The sequence below is a fragment of the Saccopteryx leptura genome, chromosome 2 (genome assembly GCF_036850995.1).
Source record: "Saccopteryx leptura isolate mSacLep1 chromosome 2, mSacLep1_pri_phased_curated, whole genome shotgun sequence".
NCBI lineage: Eukaryota > Metazoa > Chordata > Mammalia > Chiroptera > Emballonuridae > Saccopteryx > Saccopteryx leptura.
The window spans coordinates 248015809-248041656 of NC_089504.1; the positions used below are offsets into that span (position 1 = coordinate 248015809).

The 25848-nt window shown below is 46.5% G+C and overlaps 1 protein-coding gene across 2 annotated transcripts; it reads left to right on the forward strand.

The window, feature by feature from the left end:
* On the forward strand, positions 1-24042 carry TCTN2 (tectonic family member 2). Of its 2 annotated transcripts, XM_066371132.1 has the most exons (18): positions 1-185; positions 350-457; positions 904-980; positions 1796-1991; positions 6480-6580; positions 9055-9251; positions 10184-10310; positions 11099-11240; positions 12575-12640; positions 13445-13579; positions 13839-13916; positions 15599-15679; positions 16247-16358; positions 19010-19116; positions 21446-21602; positions 23326-23451; positions 23587-23675; positions 23832-24042. In XM_066371132.1, exons 1-18 carry the CDS (start codon positions 104-106, stop codon positions 23933-23935), a joined length of 2085 nt encoding a protein of 694 aa, XP_066227229.1. In that variant the 5' UTR covers positions 1-103; the 3' UTR covers positions 23936-24042. The 2 variants fall into 2 exon arrangements, with proteins under 2 accessions (XP_066227229.1, XP_066227230.1); XM_066371133.1 differs by lacking the exons at positions 16247-16358; positions 19010-19116.
* The last annotated feature ends 1806 nt before the right edge of the window (positions 24043-25848 follow it).

Below are 25848 nucleotides of genomic sequence, written 5' to 3' on the forward strand. Positions count from 1 at the left end.
ATGGCAGCGGAGGGGCGAAGGGATCGTGTGTGCAGTGTCTGGGCGTTTTCCTGCTTCTAAAACGCGCGCGGTTCTTCCCCGAAGGCCCGGCCGGGTTCCAGACATGGGCTTGCCACAGCCGGCCCCTCTGCTCTTGGGACTCCTCCTTCTGCAGGGCGTGCTGAGGCCGCTGTGGGGGCACCTGGGTGTGTGCGCGGGGCAGGGGCTGTGAGGCGGGGCGGGGCTGAGGGGCTGGCCGTGTACCCTTCCAGGAGCCCCGGGGTCACCGCCAAAGCGGGCAGGGTCCACACCGCGTAGGCAGGGACTCTGCCGCCACAAACTCCTCCCTGTCTCCTTCCTTCCCTCCCAGTTTTCATCCCTTCTTTCATCCGCACGCCTGGCCCGGTGGCCAGCGCGTCCCTGGTCGGAGGCACTGATGATGTGGCGGTGTCCCTATCCCTGCTGCAGGACGAGGCGGGTAAGGAGTCCGGCCCCTCCCGGGGGTGATGGGGAGGAGAAGAGGGTATGGGTAGGGCAAGGGCACGGGCCGGGCAGGCCGAGGAACCCGGCGAGGCGGCCCTCCTGGAACCCCTGGCCACGGCCCACTGCGAAGTCGGGATGGGAAGGAGGGATGAGGGTGCTGTGTATCAGAGACGACCGACGGACAGACTTGACCAGAGAAGCTCGCAGTCAGTGAGTTGTCCCCTGTGGCTGACACACGTCACCTCATTGTCCTAATGAGGACAGTAATATTTTTTCACTCCATTAGACAAAGGAAGACACTGACGTTCAGAGAGATGGTCGCTTGGCCAAAGCCAACCAGCTTGACAAAGCCCCATCTTCAGTTGGAAAAGGATTCCATCCCAGGGGATGTACTGCTTCAGCCACTGGGCAGTAACCCCCTTGCATTCTCATCTCTTCTAGGATCATTGCTGGTTCCGGTTTGTGGCGTGCAGAACAATGACACAGGAGACTGGAGTCTGACTGTGACCTCCAGTGTGGTAAGTCCAGACAGAGGTGAAACCTTCCATGTAGCACCTGCGGAAACCACATTTAGTGCTCTATTGCTTGGACAAGGGGCAGCTGTCTCAGTGCTGGGAACACCAGTGGTGGGCTGTCAGATCTAATAGACACCCATCCAACCCAGGGGTCCTCACCTCTGGGGTTAGGGGTCCTTGGACACGTTGCAAAGAAGCTGTGAGCCCTCCGAAATTGTGTGTAAAATCATGTGCATGTGTGGATTTTTCTTAGAAGAAGGCTGATTGCTTTTGTCAGATTTTCAAATGATTCTGGGACTCCAAAAAACTTCCTAAACCACTGATCTCATCCAACTCTGAGCTTTTGTATAAGGACACTCCTGCCTAGAGAGATCAAATGCCTTCTATTTCAGAAATGTTTTACGGAACGCCTAGTCTGTGCAAGATATCAACTCCAAAGTTTATAGAGGATGAGAAAGGCTGTTTGCATTCCAGGAACTGGGGACTGTTTTCAGTAGCTTTTTGTGTGTGTTTAACCTTTTGTTGGTAGGGTGATAAGTTAACAAGGGGCTAGACCATCTGGGTTAATTTTCAGACCTGTGTTTAGCTTCCTCTTGAGTATCCAAAAGTTGCTTGCTTTTATGTTAAACCGAGGATTAGGAATCAGGGCTTGCAGATTGCCAAGGGTTTATAGGGGAAGTTAAACAGAAGCATACCATCTTTTAGACAGTTCTTCTTTAGTAAAATGAACTGAAGCCAATATGTGATTTTATTGTGTTTTCTGTTATGTGTTCTTATAACTGTAGATGCTAAAAAGTACAGCAGTATTTCCCTTTCAGGATGCGTTGGAAGTGACCGTGAGGTTGAAAAGGGGTCTGCGAGGGTGTCCTGCTAATGACACAGATTCCTTCTCCGAGTCCCCATGTATTGTCCAGACTCTTCTGGTTTCAGCATCTTACAATTCATCCTGTTTAGCACATCTGCTCATCCAAGTGGAAATTTATGCCAACTCCTCTACGGCCCATAATGCATCAGGCAAGTGAAGTCTTTTGAATACCAAAACATTCATGTCAAATGTTACCTGATCCTAAATGTATTACCGTGTGGCTTCTGAACTTTTGAGTCTATTTGGCAAGTAAACTTATTTTCCTTCTGTCTAATGTTCTTATTTTAAATGTTTTCACTTTGTACTCTTTTTTACTAAATTAAGATTTATTTTATGCCTGACCAGGCGGTGGCACAGTGAATAGAGTGTTGGACTGGGACGTGGAAGATCCAGGTTCGAAACCCCAAGGTCGCCAGCTTGAGCGCGGGCTCATCTGGTTTGAGCAAGGCTCACTAGCTTGAACCCAAGGTCTCTGGCTTGAGCAAGGGATTACTCAGTCTGCTGTAGCCCCCCGGTCAAGGCACATATGAGAAAGCAATTAATGAACTAAGGTGCTACAATGAAGAATTGATGCTTTTCATCTCTCTTCCTTTCCTGTCTGTCTGTCCCTCTCTCTCTCTGTCACAAAAAAAAAAATTATTTTACCTTGCTGTACTGCTTGTATCTCTGCAAGCTGCCTTATATCCCTTTTGGGAGAAAGTGAAGTATATTTTTCTGTATTGATTCTCATGACTCCATCTTAAAACAAAAAACAACTAAGGAAAAAAAAGGAAGGGGAAAGACTTGTGAATGAGTTTATAGAAAACAGGAGATTTTCCATGAAAGTGTTTTACCACCCGCTCCTTTGCCCAGAGTCTGCCTGCTATCTTATGCTTATAGAAACATGTGTTCCCTTCTTTTAAAAAAACACACAATAGCCCTGGCCAGTTGGCTCAATGGTAAAGCGTCAGCCCAGCATGTGGATGTCCCAGGTTCCATTTCCGGTCAGGGCACACAGGAGAAGCGCCCATCTGCTTCTCTAGCCCTCCTTTTCTTGCTTCTCTCTCTCTCTCTCTCTCTCTCTCTCTCTCTCTCTCTTTCTCCCCCTCCCTTCCTCCTGCAGCCATGGCTCAACTGGAACGAGTTGGCTCTGGGCACTGAGGGTGGCTCCATGGCCTCAGGTTCTAGGAAGAGGTCGGTTGCTAAGCAACAGAGCAATGCTCCAGATGGGCATCGCCCCCTACTGGGCTTGCTGGGTGGATCCCTGTCAGGGTCCCTGCAGGAGTTTGTCTCTCTGCCTCCCCTCCTCTCACTGAATAAACAAAACAAAACAGCCTGACCAGGCGGTGGCGCAGTGGATAGAGCGTCAGACTAGGATTTGAAGGACCCAGGTTCGAGACCCCGAGGTCGCGAGCTTGAGCACGGGCTCATCTGGTTTGAGCAAAAAGCTCACTAGCTTGGACCCAAGGTCGCTGGGTCGAGCAAGGGGTTACTCAGTCTGCTGAAGGCCCGCGGTCAAGGCACATTTGAGAAAGCAATCAATGAACAACTAAGGTGTTGCAATGCACAACGAAAAACTAATGATTGATGCTTCTCATCTCTCCATTCCTGTCTGTCTGTTCCTGTCTATCCCTCTCTCTGACTCTCTCTCTGTCTCTGTAAAAAAAACAAACAAACAAAAAAACCAAAACAAAACACACAAAACACAATTCACTACTTTTTTTTTTTTTTTTTTTTGGCAGAGACAGAGAGAGGGACAGATAGGGACAGACAGACAGGAAGGGAAGGGAGAGAGATGAGAAACATCAATTCTTTGTTGCTGTTCCTTAGTTTATTGATTGATTTCTCATATGTGCCTTGCCCACCGGGGCTACAGCAGAACGAGTGACCCCTTGCTCGAGCCAGCGACCTTGGGCTCAAGCTGGTGAGCTTTGCTCAAACCAGATGAGCCACACTGAAGCTAGCGACCTCGCGGTCTCGAACCTGGGTTTTTCCACATCCCAGTTCGACGCTCTATCCATTGCGCCACCGCCTGGTCAGGCCACAATTCACTATTTTATATCTTTTAAAAAATAATAGAACTTAACAACTTCTAATTAAATAATGAACTTAAATATAAATTAGAGTTTGTCCCATATGAATACATCTCACTTCATCTCATTTTTAACACCTGCATAGTATTCCATTGTGTAGCTCTACCATTGTTTATTTAACTAATCTCTTAGTGGTGAAATGCCAGTCATGTCCAGCCTTTTATACTGTAACTAGCTCTTCCAGCAAACGTCACTGTGCACGTACATCCTTGGACATGAGAAAATGGTTTTGTATTTTTCTCCCTTTCATGTAATGGCAACATTCTAAGAATGAAAGAGGTGCTGATGTTGAGGGGTCCCTTTGATAGATGCCACCACCATATCCCCTGTTCCCCTGCAACAAACTCTACCATCTCTTGCCTCTCCCAGTCACCTGGGATGCAGGGAGATGCTTTCCTTTGTGGTAGCAAAGGCCCGCCACTTGGAGACTCCCACGCCGTCACTTCCCTGACCACGTCCCCTATCTACGGCCCTCTTTGTGGTTTTGGGAGGTTAGGCGGTTAAGATATGATAGTGCCATTCAGCAGACGACTCTGCCCTCTGTGTATTCGTGTGGCAGGAGCTCCCGAGTTGTGTGTTCCCAAGTGTGAGAAGCAGATGCATGTGGGCGCATATAGCACGGAATGAGACTAGGTATTTATATTTGCGTAAAGAAGTTTGGACGGCTGTCTGAGAAGCTCACAGTGCGCTACCAGGTTGGGAGGTGATGCGGGACAGGGAAGGCTGAGGGGGAGGACTGCCACTGGTGATCTTCTCGTGTCCCCCATGAACCACGTGAATGTGTTACCTGATCAAAGGTTTAAAAAATTCTTAGAAGAAAAGACAGAAGACGTTTAGGAGAAAAGACATTTTCTAAGGCTTAGAATTCAAACCAAAAAATAATATTTCATGGGTGTTTAAAAATATGATGGGAGGGGCCCTGGCCTGTTGGCTCAGTGGTAGAGCGTCGGCCTGGCATGCAAGGGGTCCCGGGTTCGATTCCCGGCCAGGGCACACAGGAGAAGCGCCCATCTGCTTCTCCACCCCTCCCCCTCTCCTTCCTCTGTCTCTCTCTTCCCCTCCCGCAGCGAGGCTCCATTGGAGCAAAGATGGCCTGGGCGCTGGGGATGGCTCCTTGGCCTCTGCCCCAGGCGCTAGAGTGGCTCTGGTCGCAACAGAGCGACGCCCCGGAGGGGCAGAGCATCGCCCCTGGTGGGCGTGCCGGGTGGATCCCGGTCGGGCACATGCAGGAGTCTGACTGTCTCTCCCCGTTTCCAGCTTTGGAAAAATACAAAAATAAATAAATAAAAAATATGACGGGAGGGATTCAGAGTAGCTACACCATTCAAAACAGTGACTTTTCTTCCTTTTAAAAAATTGTAAATTTTTGGAATGTCTTTGTATAAATAGCTAAACTCAGGAAAATTAGAATCTTTATATATTGGTAATTATGAGATGTTTACTCTGTCCCCATAAAGGCATGAGAGATTTTGCACCTAGTCAGACAGATCACAACAGGAAAATGGACGGAAGGACAGACAGGAGGTACGTGGAATGCCTAGTAACAGCAAAGCTAGCAATTGACATGGGAGATGCATAGACATGGGAGATGCACAGATACAAAGACATCTGTCCATATTCCGTAGTAAGACCCTATTCTAACATGTCTTGCTTATGTCACACAGGCTTTGTTACACTGAAGGTCATCCTCATCCTGTAACATGGGCTGTTACTGGGATCTTTTCCTCATTCCTCATACCTTTGACATACTAGGGTTCGACTACATTATAGCATAGAATATACAATTAATTGTTCTTCAGATGCTTCAATTATGCCATTAAAGTGAACTGTTACATAGAATTTAAACAAATTATTGCTACATAGTCAGGCTTCTAACATGTACTGGATCCTAGGACAAAAGTAAAACCCAGCAGACTGAAACATTTCTCTGATTAGTTACTGCAGAGAAACCATCCTCAAAGTTAGGAGGCTGAAATGTAATGTCTTATATTCCTTTACAGTAGGTGTGAAAATTGTTCATTTCCTTCGCCCTTGAACCAGAGTCAGGCAGTGAGGATTTGGGGGTATGGGATGACAGGACTCGAGGTAGAACACGTAGCATCTTAAATGTGATTGTGTGGTTGGGTGGATTCCAGGTGAGCAGTCTGAAATGTTACCATGGCTTCCATTTCTGCTGCTAAAGGAGGTCATGAATTTGAGGGACTGAATGCGTAAGTATCTGTGTTATGGAGAGGACTGGTTCAGCATACTGAGAAATGAAACCAGTGCGTTCCATTTACCCTAAGTTGTAAATTTACCGCCATTTGATTACCTTCAAGATCAACCGTGACATCTTTGGTTTGTTATAACCAGTACACTTTCTGATATTTGGGTTTTTGCTGGAGTGGTACGTGCTGCCTCAGGTGTGTTTCATGCATAGCTCACAACAGGGTTCCCTTCCTGTGGGAGGTGTGGGAGTGGTGATTTGTAAAACAAGGATTTGGCTTTCTTTCCAATGTCAAAGACATGGCAATACTTTGTCAGAGGGTTTTATAGCTCAACTTCTCTGTTGCTTGTACTTTTCAGAGAACATGACTGTTACCCCTAACCAGGTGTATCAGCCTCTTGGCCCATGCCCCTGTAACCTAACAGCCGGGGCCTGTGATGTCCGCTGCTGCTGTGACCAGGTACGCTCTTTCTGATCGTTGGTACAGGAGGTACGGTACATGATAACGTGCAGAATACCAACAGTTCCTCACGAGCAGTAGATTTTTAATGGGCGGTCTATCAAAACTGAGATTGCATTTCATGTTGCAAATTGTTTCCCAATTGAGCATTTTTTTAGCTAGCATGATCCATTTTGTGTATGGAAGAAAAAATATATCTCTTTGGATAAAGTCATGATTGTGATAATTATAGTGAGAAGATGGTTTTAATATCCGATGTAGAAGCCATTAAGGAAACATAAAAAGGAAAGAAAATACACTTTTCAACGGTTTTTAGAAAACTCATAGAGTTGTACAACCATCATGACAATCTAATTTTAGAACGTATCCACCACCTCTAAAAGAAACCTTGTGCCCATTAGCAGTCACCCGCATTCCCACCCCTCATCACCTGGCCACTGTTAATCTGCTCTCTGTTTCTGTGGAGTTGTCCATTCTGGACGTTTCATAGCGACGAGATCACACACTCTGTGGTCTTTTGCGTCTGGCTTCTCTCACTCAGCATCATGTTCTCAAGGTTCATGTACATTGTAGCATGTATCAGTGCTTAGTTTCTTTTCATGACTGAGTAATATTCCACTGTGTGGATAGATATTATTTATCTGTTTATCACCTGATGGACATTGGGTTTGTTTTCACTTGCCTGCAAGTTTTGTTTGGCTGTGTGTTTCCATTTTTCTCTGGTACATTACCTGGGGCTCCTACACTCAGTCATGTGGTAACCAGGTTTAATGTTCTGAGGACCTGTTCCAAAGCGGCTGCACCGTCTCACATTCCCATCAGCAGGGTCTGGGGGTTGCAATTTCTCATATCTTCATCAACAGTTGTGATCATATTTTTTGATTATAGCCATCCTAATGGGTATGAAGTGGTATTTCGTTGTGATTTTGAATTGTATTTCTCTAGTGGCAAATGATGTTGAACATCTTGTCATGTGCTTATTGGCCATTTTTATATTTTCTTTGAAGGCATGTGTATGTAGACCCTTTGCCTATGTTTTAATTGGGTTGTATTGTTAAATTATAAGAGTTCAGTCTGATCTGTGGTGGCGCAGTGGATAAAGCGTCGACCTGGAAATGCTGAGGTCGCTGGTTCGAAACCCTGGGCTTGCCTGGTCAAGGCACATATGGGAGTTGATGCTTCCAGCTCTTCCCTCCTTCTCTCTCTCTGTCTCTTCTTCTCCTCTCTAAAATGAATAAAAAAAAAAAACTTAAAAAAAAAAGAGTTCATTATACTCTAACTTGACTCAATGAATGTCATCAAGAAGTCACTTTCTTCACTCATTCATTGATTCAGTCATACTCTTCCTCATTTCACAAATGATTGTGTTAAAAGTTAAACAGTATGCCCTGAATACCTTTTTTATAAAAGGTAGAAAGAAAAGTGATCTGTTTTTTTGTTTTTTTTTAAGTCAAAGCAATTCAAATTAAAAACTGGTCATGTATAAAGTGGTAAATTACATTTGTGTGAAGCTATCACTGATCCAGGACTAAGGGATGTGTGTGGTCGGCGCTGTAGACGTGCACACACCATGTACAACAAACACAGGAGGAGGTCACAAGCAGGACGCAGCAATGCGGCCCTGAAGAAGGAGGGAGAGGGTTCCATTTAGACATTTCAGCTGATAACCAGAACAGGTTTATTATTGTCTTATTTTTTTAAATTAAATATAATTGTTATTAAAAGTACAATTGTAATATAAATGAAGACCCTAACCTTTCCTTTTCTGTTCAGTAAAACCAACCATGACATAATTGCACTGGTCCGAAAATGGAGTGGCTTGGTCCCAGTAAATGTGCCTCTTTTGCACCTGTCATTCCTCTTAAGTCTAAAATGGGGACGAAAGGAGGTTTGCAGTTGTTTGTGTGGAAGAAGGCACACAGGTTATGATTATTACCGTAGCTTTATCAACTCAAAATTGAGTGGCACACTGGCCCAGCTCAACGTACCCTTGCCTGCCCCTGCGTACTACCGCCAGGGCTGCAAGGTGCTTATGGAATAAGGACTGTCATCCTAACTCTAAATGTCGTTCGGTTTCTCTGGGTTGGAGGTTGGAATGGTGATGACAGTTAAAAAGGGAAGTTGATTCTGTTTCATCCCCCACGTGGGGTTTATTCCCTATATTGTCTTTCATATTTTTTGTATTGCTCATCTCTGTTCCCCATAAAAATGTGTGGTTCCCCCTTGATGTGGTTGCAAGTTCCTGACTTGGAGGCTTGGAGGGACCTGACGAAAGAGGTTCGGGCACAATTTACTTTCTGTGGGCACGGAGCACTTGACATGAGCGGGTGTGAGCGTTAGTCTCCTGCTTCCTGTGTGGTGCCGGCTGGCCAGCCTCGCAGAACGCACGCTTGTCCCGCCCTCCAGCAGATCCGGTGGCCACCGGCCGCAGCGGAAGCTTTTTGTCCCTCATTGCCTTTTCATCTTCTTTCCAGGAATGCACATCACATTTGATAGAGCTCTTCAGAGAGTCTTGCTTCACGGGCGTCTTTGGAGGGGACGTCAATCCACCTTTTGATCAGCTCTGCTCGGCTCCGAGGGCGCACGGCGTTCCGGGCTGGTTCCCCCTCCTGTGTGTGCAGTCCTCCCTCACCAACTCACCCTTCCTCGGCTATTTCTATCAGGGCTCCGTGTGAGTGTCCCAGCAGCGGCCAAGCGCTGGCCCTCGGGGGCCAGGGAGGCCAGTACCACGCCATGTGGGCCCCTAGAATGCAGGTCACCTGTTTCTTGGGACCTCTCCAGAGGCTCCCTGCTGAATGATCCAATTCTCAGTTCAATTTTGGTTAGGAGGTTTACTGTGTTAGAAAGATTGGGCCTCGCCTGGCCAGGCAGTGGTGCAGTGGATATTTCGTTGTACTGATACTTGGAGGACCCAGGTTCAAAACCCCTGGGTCGCCGGCGCCGACTTGAACGTGGGATCACCAGCTTGAGAGAGGGGTCGCTGGCTTGAGCGTGGAATCATAGACATGACTCCCTGGTCACTGGCTTGAACCCAAGGTCGCTGGCTTGAAAGGGGTCACTCGCTCTGTAGCTTCCCGGTCAAGGCACATACGAGAAAAGCAATCAATAAACAACTAAGGAGCTGCAATGAAGAATTGATGCCTCTCATCTCTCTTCCTGTCTGTCTGTCCCTATCTGTCCTTCTCTCTGTCAAAAAAAAAAAAAAAAAGAAAGATTGGGTCTCACGAAAAATAAGTTGATTGGTATGGCACACTATTAATAATGTTGATCTCTAAAATAACGAAATAGATAACAAAAAAATTAAAGATTAAAAACAAAAACAAGATAATGACGGCCTGGGTTAGGGGAAAGGGTGTGGGTGGGCTCAGGGGGGAACTTGATTAACTTTCTGTCTTTCACCTTTTGGTAGTATTGAAATTTTACAACATTATTATTACTGAAGTGAAATTCATGTAACATATAATTAACCATTAATCACGTTAAAGTGTACAAATATCATTTCGGTAATTAAAAAAGTGAATAAAATTTTATTGAATGATTGTTTTTTAGCAAATAATAGCTAAAAGTATCAGCCGAACCTTACAATTTCTTACTGATTTACAGTTCCTCCGGACAACACGCTTCCTTTGAAGGGTATTGGCACACCGATCCTAAAGACTTTTCAGACTTTGGCTACAAACAAGGAGACCCAATTATGACTGCAGAGAAGGCCTATTTTACTATCCCTCAGGTAATTGTTTCAATTCTAATCTGTTGGAGCCTTTTCTTATTTTTTTCATCCTATTTTTAATTTAACTCATATTGCTCTTAAAGTATCACCTGAAGTTACTTATTTTTTTTCCCCTATGGATTTTCTAGGCACTCAACTATTTGTAGTCCCTGCATTTTTTCCTGTCATTCTTAATCACTGTCTTTGCTAAATCTCAGATAAAACCAAAGATGTTCTCCAAATTTCCTTCGAAGTAACTCACTCTTTGCTTCTGTTAGTTTAATAGCTAATTTCTAGTAAGTTATAAATGCATAATTTAATATTCCAAAATTTTTGAAAACTATGTTAAGGCTGTAGAGTTTTATGTGAAATCTTTTTTTTTAAAGTTCAAAATCCTGAGGAAAATATATTTATAGGAATAAAACATGGACTCTAAAGGTCACTTTTCTTTACTGGTTACATAAATCCATTTGTATCGTTTTAACAAAAAAATCTGGTGTCACGAGGGAGAGAAGTGAAGTTGAACATAATCACGCTTCTACAACGTAGATGGGGGTGGGCAGGGGGCTTTCTTGCTTTCCGTGGAATAATACTTACTGTGACTCCTCGACCAGTGGCCCCCAGACTCTGATCAGCACATTAACTAGATGTTGTACTCAGGTTGGTCAGGTCATCAGTGAACGAGCCGTTGCTGAGGCTCACCCAGCCACAGGAGCAGGCTGCGGAAAGAACCCTCTGTGAGACGCTGACCTACACTTTGTGATTAGGACAGAGGTCGTCCCTCTGTTGGGACTTTCCATTTCCTTCAGGTGTCCCTGGCCGGGCAGTGTGTGCGGAGCGCCCCAGTGGGATTCCTTCGGAACTTTGATGTTTGGTGTGTTACCGACTTGGGAGACCATCTAGAACAAGATGGCATTATCAATACCAGGATCAAGAATGGTTCTATGGGAGGTATGTCCCCTTGGTTTGAAAACAACCCAGACCCGAGTGTTTACCTAAACCATGATCTCATGAAAACAGAAATCGCTACTACTGGATCAATGGCAGGTAATAGTTGAACCACCGACCGGAAAGGTGTGTTCTTTGGAAGAAGTTCGGTTCCATAAGACAGCATGTGTGCATATTAACTCTTTTTTTTTTTTTTTTTTTTCCATTTTTCTGAAGCTGGAAACAGGGAGAGACAGTCAGACAGACTCCCGCATGCGCCCGACCGGGATCCAACCGGCACGCCCACCAGGGGCGACGCTCTGCCCACCAGGGGGCGATGCTCTGCCCATCCTGGGCATTGCCATGTTGCGACCAGAGCCACTCTAGCGCCTGAGGCAGAGGCCACAGAGCCATCCCCAGCGCCCGGGCCATCTTTGCTCCAATGGAGCCTTGGCTGCGGGAGGGGAAGAGAGAGACAGAGAGGAAAGCGCGGCGGAGGGGTGGAGAAGCAAATGGGCGCTTCTCCTGTGTGCCCTGGCCGGGAATCGAACCCGGGTCCTCTGCACGCTAGGACGCTCTACCGCTGAGCCAACCGGCCAGGGCTAGAAATGAACCATTTTAAAGGGTATGGTTCAGTGGTGGTCTGTCCATGCACAATGTTGTGTGCAACCGTCTCCTCTGTTAGTTCTAAAACTTTTCCTCACCCCAAAAGGAGACCCCATTAGCAGTCACTCACCTGTCTCTTCTGCCCTGACATCTCTGGCAACCGCCGATCTGCTTTCTGTCTCTGTGGACTTGCCCACTCTGGATATTTCATAGAAATAGAATCAGACACTATGTGGCCCTTTGTGTCTGGCTTTCAGTCAGCCTCATGTTTTTTGAGATTCATCCACATTTTGTTATCCATTCTCCCTTTAATGAACACTTGGGTCGTTTTCTGCCATTGGCTTTTTGGTGGTGCTGCTGCGAACACTCGCGTGCAAGTGTCTACGCTCACATCTGTTCTCATACCCTGCAGTGGAATGGCGGGGTCACATGGTCATTGAACATTTTGAGGCTTTACTCTTTTGTAAAGTGACTGCACCATTTTACATTCCCGCCAGTGATGGGTGGCCTCTTCTTGTATGACAGTGACTGTCCTGATTGTGATCACTGACATTCTCCCCTTCCGTTGTAGCTAGGGGTCAGCAGTAGTGGGAGTCCCACCTGATGCTCTTTGGAAAGCGGGAGAGAGCTTTGTAGCTAGCATGCAGGACAGGCAGTTACTGCACAGGCTTAGTCAGCCTTCATTTTCATAATAAGTATTATCACGTTAGGTCATGGAGTTCTGTGGAAGGTTAATTTATGTATCTTTTTAGGCATCCTTACACCACAAGTAACCTATGAGGAAACGACTGACCTAGGCAAATACATCACCAGCACAGGTATTTATTGTTATGTGTTTATACCCTTTCTACAGAAATACATGTCGTTTCTTATGAATAACATATAGTCTGTATTAAATACAAGTTTATTAATTTGAGCAGGGTCACAACAGTTAGAATGCTATGCTACTAGTATTTTGTTTGTTCCTTGTTCCGTCTTCCCTGGCTTCAGGGTCATCTACTTAAGTGACCTTGAACCAGTTCTCCCACAGTCGTGTGTTATGTGGGCTCCAGGGCCCCTTCCGGTTCTCAGGGTCTGTGAACCTTTTCCTGAATGTTTCTCAGATAGTTAGAGAACTTTTTAGGCCCAGCACATTTTCTCTTGTCTTTTGTTCTCTTCCTTACGCCCTTCTTTCTTTTCTTTTCCCTCCCTCCCTCCTTTCCTTTTTCTTTCTTTTTGAAAATTAAACTGCAGTTGTGATGCAGACAAGTTATGCAGAGTTTGGCTGGTAATACCGGGACTTTTGTTTTTAACGAAGGACACTATTTGTGTTTCTCTGCACGGTGTTGTAATTCTCGCATAGACTCATCACTCAGCAGCTGTCAGTGGGCCAGCTGCAGCACGGCAGTGAAGTGGGCAGAGGCCCTGCTGGGAAGCAGCACTCGAGTCTTTCATTTTTCAAACGTTCTACCAAGCGTGTGCTCCGAGCCATGGGCTGGGTGGCAGGGACGCAGAGAGAAAAGGGAAGGGACTGACCTCACTCAAGACATTGGGATGATGCTCAGCAGTGGGCCATGCTGACCTGGTAGGACCTTGGGCCTGAAGAGGGTCTGTAATTTATGAAAGTGTTCTTTTCTTTGCAGAAACCCTTTTAAGTGCGGGATCAGCCCCCAGAAATGTAAACGTGGAAGAGCATTATATTTTCAAGTGGAATAATAACACAATCAGTGAAATACATGTCAGAGTTATCAGGGCAAAAATTAATGCCCACCAGAAAGGTAACTTGGTTGAGGTCAGCAAGACTGCTTTCATTTTAAAGTGTGTGTGTTTTTTTTTTCTTTCTTCAGGATTCTCATAATTATCACATGTAAAACTTAGATGTGTTTCTTATTTGTATTCGTGATTTAATAAAAAAAAGACTAATTTTTTTGCATGTCAAAATGCAATTATAAGGTAAACAAACTAACACTACAGGGGATAATTTCTTTCCCTAGTGAAACCGTGAGTATTACATTTTAATTTTGTCCTTATGTCTAGGAATTATGACACAGAGATTTACAGTGAAATTCTTAAGCTATAACAGTGATAATGAAAAAGAAACATCTGGAAACCCAGGTAAGATCTCACAGACATCTTAGTTCAACACTCCTCCACAATAATGGTGATTATAAGTAACTCTCCAGGCCTGACCTGTGGTGGCGCAGTGGATCAAGCATCGACCTGGAATGCTGAGGTCACAGTTCAAAACTCTGGGCTTTCCCCGCCAATGCACATATGGGAGTTGATGCTTCCTGCGCCTCCCTCCTTCTCTCTCTCTCTCTCTCTGTGTCTCTTTTCTATAAAATGAATAAATAAATAAAAATAATTAAAAAAATTGCTACTTAAAAAAAAACTAAAATATTTATTAAAAAAAAAAAAAAGAAGTAACTCCCCAGTTGCAATTTGTGACTCTGACCCTTCTCTTTCTGACACTGGATTCTTTTCTCATAACAATGTGTTTTTTTTGGTTTGTTTGTTTTTAGCATCGTGTCATAGATAGTAGCAAGTTGCTATAAATTCAAGACATTCTTTCTCTTTGGCTCCTGGTCTTTTGAAAAAGAGCTAACACCCCGTGTAAAACAGTTGCTGAAATTAGCTTTTTAAGAAAGAATAAGCTTCAAATGATGGGTCCCTACCCTGGGGTCTGTGGAGAGCCTTCCCGGGGAAGTGAGCTCCTGTCATGTTGTACTTAGCTGCAGATAGACCCCCACTTGATTGGTGATGCTGTCATGGTTATGTGGGGGGTTGTCCTTGATTTTGGGCAGTGTATGATGGAGTTTCTAGAGGTAAAGTGTCATGCTGTCTGCAACTGACTTTCAAATGGTCCTATGAAAAAATACACACACACATATCTATATCTATGTCTGTGTCTATGTCTGTATTTATCTACTTATATATAGAGAGATGTGTATGTTTATATAATATAGATAAGATGAATATGGTTTAATATGAACAGTTGTTGATTTTAGGTGGTGGCCGTATTGGTCTTCATGGTATTTCAGTCTTTCTGTACATGTGAACATTTTCATAATAACGAGTTGGAAACGGCCTGACCAGGCGGTGGCTCAGTGGATAGAGCATCGGACTGGGATGCGGAAGACCCAGGTTTGAGACCCTGAGATCACCAGCTTGAGTGTGGGCTCATCTGCTTTGAGCAAAGCTCACCAGCTTGGACCCAAGGTCACTGGCTTGAGCAAGGGGTCACTCGGTCTGTTGTAGCCCCTTGGTCAAGGCACATATGAGAAAGCAATCAATGAACAACTAAGGAGCAGCAACGAAGAATTGATGCTTCTCATCTCTCTGCATTCCTGTCTGTCTGTCCCTATCTGTCCCTCTCTCTGACTCTCTCTGTCTCTGTCACACACACACACACAAAAGTTGGAAACAATGAGTTGAAGTGACTTACTGGAGAATGGCTCCATTCAGAGGTGGCTACGGCTTGAGTTTCCTTCCCGGCTCCTGGGTGACGCTGACCCCAGTCACTCAGCGGGTTTCCATTAAATGGCCTGCTCAGTGGAACAATCTAAGACTGCCGCTGCCCTGCTTTGCGCTTTTCAGGTTCTCTCTTTAAAATTCACTCAAAAAGTCACACGAATAGCTTCCTTAAAACAAAAGAAGGTGAGCACTCCTTTCTCAAGACCGTTTTGATAAAGCTTTGCCCGTGTGTGTTCCTCATTTCTGTGATTTGGCGCTAGGGCCTGCTGTGTCGGATTACCTTCAGGACAGCGACGCTGCCTCTCATTTGTTGTGTTGTCTAGGGTACCAGCTTGGCAGGCCTGTTCGCGCTCTAGATGTTGGCAGGAGGAGGGAAATGACGACTTTGCACCTGTGGCAGCCAGGTAATCCAGTCCCGTAATAGGATTAGCGCTTTGGTAAACTAGAATTGGAAGTATTACTATGTTTTGAATCTGATCCAGTAATCAATTATTTTAAAGCTCCGTTGGTTTAGTTAACTGCAGGGGTGGTTGTTTTTCATGCCTTGTTGTTGTTATTGGAAAATAATGTTAACATTGTTTGCACCTGAGGTCATGGTTATCAGCAAGAAAGATTGAAATGTGGGATTGCCTTGGGAGTCCCTCGTCCCTGTTGCCTGCAGCCCAAGGAGCTGCTAATGGGAGACAGAATAGCTTTGTTCCCAACGGTAGAAAATCTTTGCATGCGCGGTAATTACCCAGCTCTGCCAGAAGGCATTACATTTCATGTTCAGAATAGACCACTGACCCCAGGTACTCTGCTGCAGAAAGGCACCTTTGTTCAGCCTCCAGAGGATTAGGGTAACAACTACCTCAGTCCTGAAAAACTGGCAACTTCCTACTTACTGTTTGCTCTGTTTCTCAAGAAAAACTTTGAGGAAAACCTTTACTTTTGTTGTAGCAGAATAGTGAGAGGATTTACTGTTTTTATAGCCGGAAGGGGTTTGTGTACATCAGCGACTTTAAAACCAGTTCTGTTTGGAGAAGATGCGGTCTCTGGGTGCCTGTTAGAAGTTGGGATTACTGAGAATTGTACTCAGCTCAGGTGAGTGTTTCACTGATGGATTTACCTGCATTTTAAGTGGTTTGCTTAACATCTGTTTACCACACTGTCTGCCTTGTGGTGGCACAGTGATAAAGCATGGACCTGGAACACTGAGGACACCAGTTTTTTTGTTTTTGGTTTGTTTTTTTTCATTTTTCCGAAGCTGGAAACGGGGAGGCAGTCAGACAGACTCCCGCATGCGCCCGACCAGGATCCACCCGGCATGCCCACCAGGGGGCGATGCTCTGCCCATCTGGGGCGTCGCTCTGTTGCATCCAGAGCCACTCTAGCGCCTGAGGCAGAGGCCACAGAGCCATCCTCAGCACCCGGGCCATCTTTGCTCCAGTGGAGCCTTGGCTGTGGGAGGGGAAGAGAGAGACAGAGAGGAAGGAGAGGGGGAGGGGTGGAGAAGCAGACGGGCGCTTCTCCTGTGTGCCCTGGCCGGGAATCGAACCCGGGACTCCTGCACACCAGGCCGACGCTCTACCGCTGAGCCAACCGGCCAGGGCCGAGGACACCAGTTTAAAACCCCGGCTTAAAACCTCAGCTTGCCTGGTCAAGGCACGTACAAGAAGCAACTGTACTATGAGCTGATGCTTCCTGCTCCCCCCCTTTTCTCTCCATCCTCTAAAATTCAATGAATGGCCCTGGCCGGTTGGCTCAGCGGTAGAGCGTCGGCCTGGCGTGCAGAAGTCCCGGTTCGATTCCCAGCCAGGGCACATAGGAGAAGCGCCCATCTGCTTCTCCACCCCTCCCCCTCTCCTTCCCCTCTGTCTCTCTCTTCCCCTCCCGCAGCCAAGGCTCCATTGGAGCAAAGATGGCCCGGGCGCTGGGGATGGCTCCTTGGCCTCTGCCCCAGGCGCTAGAGTGGCTCTGGTCGCGGCAAAGCGACGCCCCGGAGGGGCAGAGCATCGCCCCCTGGTGGGCAGAGCGTCGCCCCTGGTGGGCGTGCCGGGTGGATCCCGGTTGGGCGCATGCGGGAGTCTGTCTGACTGTCTCTCCCCGTTTCCAACTTCAGAAAAAGACAAAAAAAATAAAATAAAATAAAATTCAATGAATGAAAATTAAAAAAAATTAACTTACCACATTAATACTAAAGACAACATGAATGTGAAAAATTAGGGTCTGAATAAAAATTTTATGTAAAAGCAATAGTGAGTAATGAATAAATGCGAACTTCCAATACAATTTAGAGTCGACTCAAACATCAATATAAAGGAGTGGAATTGCTGGGTCATGTAATAATTCTATGTTTAGTTTTTTAAAAAACCTCCACATTGTTTCCCACAATGGCTGTACCATTTTATATTCCCTACCAGCCATGTACAAGGCTTCCAGTTTCTTTACGCCCTTGCCAACACTTGTTATTTCCCACGTTTTTATTTCTAGCCATCCTAGCAGGTGTGAGTGGTACCTCACTGGGCTTTTTGTGGCGTGCATTTTTACATTCATTTCATCTGTAACGTATCCTGAGTAGTGCAGTGTATTGGGGAGCCAAGACATGATGGGGAGACATCAGAAGGGAAGAAAACTGTGGGTATAAGTTGCAAGGGCTCCTGATTGCAGGGGCTGAGGCCCGAGTCCCCAGGCAGAGTCTAGCTAGCCCCTGTGGTTCACCAAACGGCACCGTCCACGTGAAGTCATTGGGTGGTGGTGGGGAGGATGCTAAGTTCTGGGTCTGAATCTTCACTTAATTTTATGGCTCAAAATTCTAGCTAAATATTCAGGTTCCTTTTATTCTTGGGTCACTCTGGCCAATGAGTTTGTCCAGGTTACTTGATATGTGCTCTGCCCACTTCTTATGTTTTTTAACACTCAGCAGAGTCTGTAAACCACACGATACCACACAAGTTACATTTTCAGTTCAATGTGAAAGATCACTTCTGCATGTTCTCCCCTAGGCTGCTTGGCTCCATCCTAGGAAGGCCATTGAAGGAGAAGTAAGACCCCAGGCAGGTTTTTAATTAAAAAAAAAATTGGCCCTGGCCGGTTGGCTCGGCGGTGGAGCGTCGGCCTGGCGTGCGGGGGACCCGGGTTCGATTCCCGGCCAGGGCATACAGGAGAAGCGCCCATTTGCTTCTCCATCCCCCCCTCCTTCCTCTCTGTCTCTCTCTTCCCCTCCCGCAGCCAAGGCGCCATTGGAGCGAGGATGGCCCGGGCGCTGGGGATGGCTCCTTGGCCTCTGCCCCAGGCGCTGGAGTGGCTCTTGTCGTGGCAGAGCAATGCCCCAGAGGGGCAGAGCATCGCCCCCTGGTGGGCAGAGCGTCCCGCCCCTGGTGGGCATGCCGGGTGGATCCCGGTCTGGCGCATGCGGGAGTCTGTCTGACTGTCTCTCCCCGTTTCCAGCTTCAGGGAAATACAAAAAAAAAAAAAAATTATTTGTTTTAAAAGAGAGAGAGTGCGAAGGGTGGGGGTAGGAGCAGGAAGCGTCAACTTCCATATGTGCCTTGACCAGGCAAGCCTGGGGTTTCGAACCAGCAACCTCAGCATTCCAGGTTGACACTTTATCCACTGTGCCACTACAGCTCAGGTCCTCCAGCAGTGTTTTATTTCTGTCCCCAGCCAGCATAGCTGGGAGACTTCCTGAGCAGGACTTTGGGATGAGACGGGCTGGCCAGTCATGCACTGAGATCTGTCTTATAATCTCGCAGGGCGAAGGCTGTGGAAATGCTTGATTCATTAATACAAGCAACTCATGTTGCAATGAGAGGCAACTCCGATTACAGCGACCTCAGTGATGGCTGGCTTGAAATAATACGTAAGTCAGAGTGGCGTGTGCGGCGTGTGCGGCGTGTGCGGCTGGACTGCCCGCCCTGCAAGTCATCTTTCTCCGCTGTGGCTCAACTGACATTTGCTTAGAGGTTAACACTCCAGGCGGGAGGCCTGTCACATCTTTCAGCTCTTACTCACGATGCCTTTTTTGTTTCTAAAAAAGGAAATCTACACGAAGGTCAGATTGCCCAGCTGCTTTATGAGCTAGCAGTCTTTGTCAGGGAAGTCTAAGTGAGGTCTGAAGAGTCTCGGGTGTTTCAGTTGGCATTGTTGTGTGTGATGGCCCGGAATACGAGCAATGGAGAACTGTGTAATTTACAAAAGCAATTATTAACTTAAAAGACAATAAGGTAACAGAAAATATGCTGAAGTGAAAGGAGCCAGGCACAAACGACCACGCAGTGTCCGATGGCATTTATGTACAGTATCTGGAATAGGCAAATCTATAGAGACAGGAAGCAGATTTGTGATGGCAGGGGGTTGAGGGGGGCAGAGGAAATGAGGGTGGTTGCTAATGGGCACGGGGTTTCTTTTGGGGGCCATGAAAATGTTCTAAAATCGAATCTGCTGGTGTTTGCACAACGCTGTGAATGTGCTAATAACTGCTAAAGTGTATACTACTGTACAGGGGTATTTATGTTATGTGAATTAGGGACCATTAACACTGAAAGAAATTAAAGTGCAGAAGATAAACAATAGCAGGGGTCACCGAGGCCAGATAGAACACTTGGGAGGCCAGTGCCTTTTTCCTCTGGTCAGAGGCGTTTGCAGCGCTGGGTTACCAGGGGCTCGCTGGCCAGGAATTCGAGGTACATCACACATGGCCCATGGAGCAGAAATGGACCAGACTTAGCTTGCCACAGCTGGCCCGACTGCACAACACCTGCCTAGTCACTGAGCTGCAGCTCACTCAGGTTGTCAGTGGAGAAACCCAAGGTCACAGTGTGCTGTGGCAGGGCTAGCACTCAGCCAGGGTCCCGGCCTCCCCCACCCTCCCCAGCCTGCACGTCACCTGTGTCTTGCCGATTTCCTGGGGAGACGTGAGTGAGCGCACTGAGCAGAAGGAAAGCCTCTTCCTCTTCTGTTGCTCTAGTTAGTGGAATTGCTTTCTGGAGCCAGAAAGAGCTAAGTGCCTCTGCAGGATCTGTCCTCCTCAGTCCCCTCCTGGCCCTGTGGATGCTCCTGTGCCCGTCACCTCCGCCTGCTGGTGGGAGCAGCTGTCTGGATCCTACTGTCACGCTTTCCGTACCCTGGCAGGTCAGCTCAGCAGGCTGGAATCTACACCGTGGACCATCGAGGCGAATGTCTGCACTCTCCCCAGCCCTGTGATCAGGGTCCAGATCGTTACGTGGCCCTCTCCCCTACACCTTGGGTGGCCAGGGGTCACTCTCTGGCTTGGGCAGGGGTCCCGGTGACAACTCGTTCTCAGGTCACCAGGTCCAGAGTTAGAAGCTCATTTGGGAACAGAGTCCAGAGGTTGGGGCTATAAGCCCCAGCGGCTGGACGGGCTATGGAGTGACCAAGGGATGGCAAGGCGGCGTCCGAATAGCACCCGTGAGGTGAAAAGTGTGGGAAATTTCAAGGCAGGGAACTCAAGTTGGGTAGGTAATAAATAAGAGGGGATGACATTTTGTTGCCGTCAAGGGAGAAACACTTAGATTCTTTGCCATGTCTAAGCCAAAATCACCCTGGATCCTGGTGAATAAACTGAAATGATGGTGAACACACGTATCAGGAGGAGGACATTGGAGCCATAAAGAAACAGTGTCATTGACCTTCAGAATCCCGAAGAGCTGCCCTCCTAAGTTGCCTTAGAACTGGCCACTCCCCTCCTATAACTGAATGACCTTGCTCCTTCCCCACCCCCCACGAGCCCGCTTTCAAGGTGAATGAAAATTAATTTCTTAATTCTCTCGCTTTTGCATTACTGCTCTGGTGACAGTTTAGGAGATTGGATTTTAAATGCCTTATTCAACTTCTACAAGAACAGAGACTGCGGAGTAACAGGCGTTTTACTGCAACTGTAGGGTGTTTCTGTGAAAACTTTGGACACATTTAAGTGCGGACCTTGGAAACTGAATATCATGATTTACAGTTTTTTTATGTGGGTCAGGTTTTAAAGTTCCAGTGGCTGATGTAGCATACAAGGAAACATTGTGAACACAAGGGGTAATGCAGTTATGGGTTGACAAACTAGAGATCAAAGCCTCATTAATGTGATTCCTATCTAATAATATATCCCAGTTTCGGGTATCATGGCACTGTAGGGAAACTAAGTTATTCTTTCCAAAATGCACAACCTCATATTTCTGCAGGTGCAGACGCCCCCGATGCGGGTGCAGACCCGTCATTTGGCAGCGCGAATGGCACCTGCTGGGATGTTCCCGCTCAGCTGAGGATCCGTGTCCTCATCTCGGACTCCGGTGCGGTGGAAGGGATTACTCAGCAGGAGATACTTGGTGCAGAGATAAGGTCTGAGCACATCCTGCATAAATGTAGTTTAGAGAGGAGTCAGTGAAGTGGAGGGTGCTCCAAAGAACAGGGAAATCAATGCTAATTTAGAATCTGATGGTTTATATGCAAAGTGCAATTATTAGCAATATGTGGGAAATGTATCAACAGTGTTTGCAGTGGGAACTTGTTCTCACTCACAAGTATTTATACAACTCTGCCTAAGGGATTCTGCAAGGTATTTTAGCAGGTACAAAGATGAACAAGGGGCTGCTTAGTGCTAAACTTGTTTTGTTTTTGTTTGTTTTTGACAGAGAGAGGGACAGATAGGGACAGACAGGAGGGGAGAGAGGTGAGAAGCATCAGTTCTTCATTGTGGCACCTTAGTTGTTCATTGATTGCTTTCTCATATGTGCCTTGACCGGGGGGCTACAGCAGAGTGAGTGACCCCTTGCTCAAGCCAGCTACCTTGGTTCAAGCCAGCGATCTTGGGCTTTAAGCCAGTGACCTTTGGGCTCAAGCCAGTGAGCATGTGGTCATGTCTATGATCCTACGCTCAAACCAGTGACCCTGCGCTCAAGTTGGGGAGCCCGTGCTCAAGTCGGCAACCTCGGGGTTTCTAACCTGTGTCCTCTGTGTCCCAGTCCAACACTCTATCCACTGTGCCACCACCTGGTCACCCTAAACTTGTTTTGAAACCCATGAATATACTGTAATTGGCATAGAGACCAGGGAAGATTGTCCAGTGGTCAGAGATTTTGGTAACAGACAGGTAGGTTCAAAACATGGATCTCCCAGCTGTGTGGCCTTGACAGTTACTTAATCTCTTCTGAGCGGCAGTTTTCTCACTTGTAAAGAGCTGACATTACCTTTCTGCATCAGGCCTCTATCAGTTCTTAAGGTACAGGGTTCCACATACAGCTAGTTCGCGGTTCACGGTTGCCATATGTTCATGGTGTCCATGGTCTCTCTCCTTCAGCTCCTGGCTCCTCTTTCCTTGGGTGGGCTTCCTTCTTGGGGAGGGTCTCCTCAAGAGGTGGCAAAGATGAACACCGGCAATTCCAGGCTTATATCCATTTAGCAAGTCCAGTGGAGAGGGTCCCCTTCCCCCATCTTCCTGAAAAATGCTCTGGGAAGACTCCTACTGGTTCAGTTTCGGTCATGTGCTCCTTTTGAACGAATCATTGTGGCCAGGGCAGTAGACAGCTCTGATTGGCTAGTCTCAGTGACAGATGGGCCCACCCTCTAGGTTCACTCAACTGAGTATGGTGGGCTGGTTCCCCAAAAGAAAACTGAGGTGCAGTTAGAAGAAAGGTGGAAGGATGCAGGTTAGGCAGACGTGACAGATGTTAACCACCAGACACCCCTCGTGGTTCTGTTTGGAGAATCACAGAGCACTTGAGCATGGGGCCTAGAACATGGAAAGCACTCAGATGTGGTTAGCTATTGCTGTTATTGTTATGCTGTTTGAGACGAACAAGTGATAAAGCCAGTGAACTTCAGGAGCACCAGTATGAAATGAGGCCGGCAGGGGAGGGGACACGAAACAGGATGGGCACAATGCTGGCGCTGCTGTGGCCAGTGACAGGGCCTTGAGGGATCACTATACTACCCTCTTTCTTCTGTGTGCATCTTTGAAAACTTATATAAGGGGGTGATTTGAAACTTCTTTAAGAGATGCCCGGTTTATATGGTTTGCCATGTCAGTTACCTGATGTGTAGCCTGTGTGATCTCTCCTCCCAGGGTCTCCTCCACGGACTGGCGGTTCCAGTGTGGGCTCACCTGTGAGCATCTGGTCGACCTTTTCCTTCTCAGTGCCTCGGTCCAGTTCATTAAGATACCTGCACAGCTTCCCCGTCCGCTGACAAGGTGACTGGCCTAGTTGACATTTTTAGGAAACAGAAGAGTATACATGAGTTTATTTCTTTAACCAGCTTTTGATGCTTCTCACCAAAAGTATGCTTTGTTGTAGTAGCTATTGTAACTTTCTAAAATGTTTTATAGATACCAGATCAACTTTACAGAGTATGACTGTAACAGGAATGACGTGTGCTGGCCACAGCTTCTCTATCCACTGACCCGGTATTATCAAGGTAGGCGAAAGCCCATTTCCAGCATGGGCATTGTTATGTCATGTATAAAAACGCTTAAAAATGATCATTGTTAGTGTTTTGACTTATTTCTATCTAAATAATGATAAAAAAAGTTGAGTAATGAGACTGCTGCTTACTTGGTTCACTGTCTTGCAGGGGAGCCTTATTCTCAGTGTGTTGCGAAGGGCTTACTGCTGGTGTCTATCGCTGTGTTAGCCATGCTCCTTAGCAACCCCTGGACTGGAAGATGCAAAGCTTGACATTCAACTACCATCTGTGCTCTCACAGACCGGGGACTTTTACTTTGGTGATTTATTGTACTCCTGTGTACAGTTTTAATAAATGAAGTGTTTATTTTTATAGGGAACTTTTATCCAGTGCTCTATGGCTTGCATGCACATATGTAGCTGTCTGGATGAGTGAAACAACGCAGAGTGGGCGTTCTCGCGGCGGGATCAGATGGGGCAAAGTATGCGAGGGGGCCTGCCGTGTAAATAGTGTTATTAGAAGCTTTAGTTTATCAGTCACTAAAGTCATAGGAGTTTTGGTCCAAATATGTTATTTGTACCTTAGAAAGTAAAATCTTTTCTTCAACATTTTGTAGATTTTTGTTGAATTGGTGGATTAATTTCCCCTATTCCAAAGAAAAGATTAAAAACTCATAAAGCCTTAAAAATATGTATATAGTACAAGAGCACAAAATGAACTGGTGAGGAAAGATGTGGGGCCAGGGAAGGAAAATATTAAAGAGAGAGAAGTAAAACGAAACCAGGAGTGAATTTAAGCCCCTGGGAATTTATGCCAAACACCTTGCATTCAGCAAAGGTAGGCCACTAATTTAGTGTTCAGTTTACAAAAATAGGCTGGTTTTCAATGGACAGTTTTTCCTACTTGAGTCTTGAGAGAAATTTCTCCTGTGGACCCTTTCAAAGGGGGACAGACAGCATGATGCAGCCCAGGGAGTAGGTATCTTCACCCACAGCCCTGTAGTGGCCACAGAGCAAAATCTCTGAGCTTTCTGTAGGGGCCAGATAAATTTAGTCATTGTACTAGATGGACTTTGTACACTGTTGCTAATTGATTTTGAAAAGTCATTCTAGAAGAAGCTGAAAATTAGGAAATACCACTGATGAATTAATTGCAGTGATCCAGAAAGTCTATGGCAGTTAGTGTAACTAGCTTTGGGAAACATGTAAAATTCTGAACAACAAATTTAATTAATAAATTCTGAACAAGGTCATTTATCCTGATTTTGTGAGCTGAGTTAGGACTTTTGTACTTAAGAAGGGGAAAAAAACTCACTTTGGAAGTAGTACAGGATCTGGGAGCATACTTAACTTTGCTAAGTTTATACATTCATGTATGCATTTGAGAGACAGTTATTGAGTGGCTACTGCTTGCTGGGCACCGGAGTTTACAAGACAATGTCCCTTGTCTAGTGGAACTTACATTTTGGGGGGGATGGCAATAAACACAGACAAGATAATTTCAGACAGTGGTAGTTGCAATGAAGAAAACCCAAGGATGTGGTGGGGTGTCAGGGACAGCCCCTTAGAGGAGGACATTTGATCTGAGACCTGAAGGAGCCAGCATTGAGAAGGCCCAGCAGAAGTGTTCTAGGCAGAGTGGGGGAGGTCAGCAAGGTTGAGGGCACCGATCTGCCAAGAAGGCAGGTACAGCTGGAGTCCAGCAAAGGAGGCCGGAGTTGGAGACGAGGATTTGGGGGTGGGCAGTGACCAGATGCCGTGGGGTCTTGCTGGCTGTGGTGAGTTTGGATTTTCTTCGGAGTGCAGTGAGAGAAGCCAGAGGAATTAAAGCAGGCTATATGAGGTTTTGGTCCAGTGTCAAGGGATCAATGTGTCTGCTGGGTGGAGGATTGTGCGCAGAAGATTGGAGCGATGGAGACGTTACAGTGCCGGTCTGACCCTGCTTTGTGTACTGCACGGGGGGTGGGGGGGGTGGGGGGGGTGTCAGCCGCACACAGCACATGTTACGGGTGTGACACCGTTACATGAAAAATGTCCCGAATAGGCAGATCTATGGAGATAAAATTGGTGGTTGCAGGGAGCTGCAGCTGGGAAGGGAGTGCCTGCAGAGCTGTGCTGGAGGTTGGAGGTTGATGGAATTGCTCTAAAAGGGATGTAATGAAGGCTCTGCAACTCTGTAACTTTAC

Bases quoted from the DNA above. Each gene is read 5' to 3' on its own strand.
- TCTN2 (XM_066371132.1), top strand. From the start codon at position 104: ATGGGCTTGCCACAGCCGGCCCCTCTGCTCTTGGGACTCCTCCTTCTG. The intron at 1,992-6,479 runs GCAAGTGAAGTC...TGTACTTTTCAG, and splicing joins TACGGCCCATAATGCATCAG to AGAACATGACTGTTACCCCT. The intron at 23,676-23,831 runs GTAGGCGAAAGC...ACTGTCTTGCAG, and splicing joins ACTGACCCGGTATTATCAAG to GGGAGCCTTATTCTCAGTGT.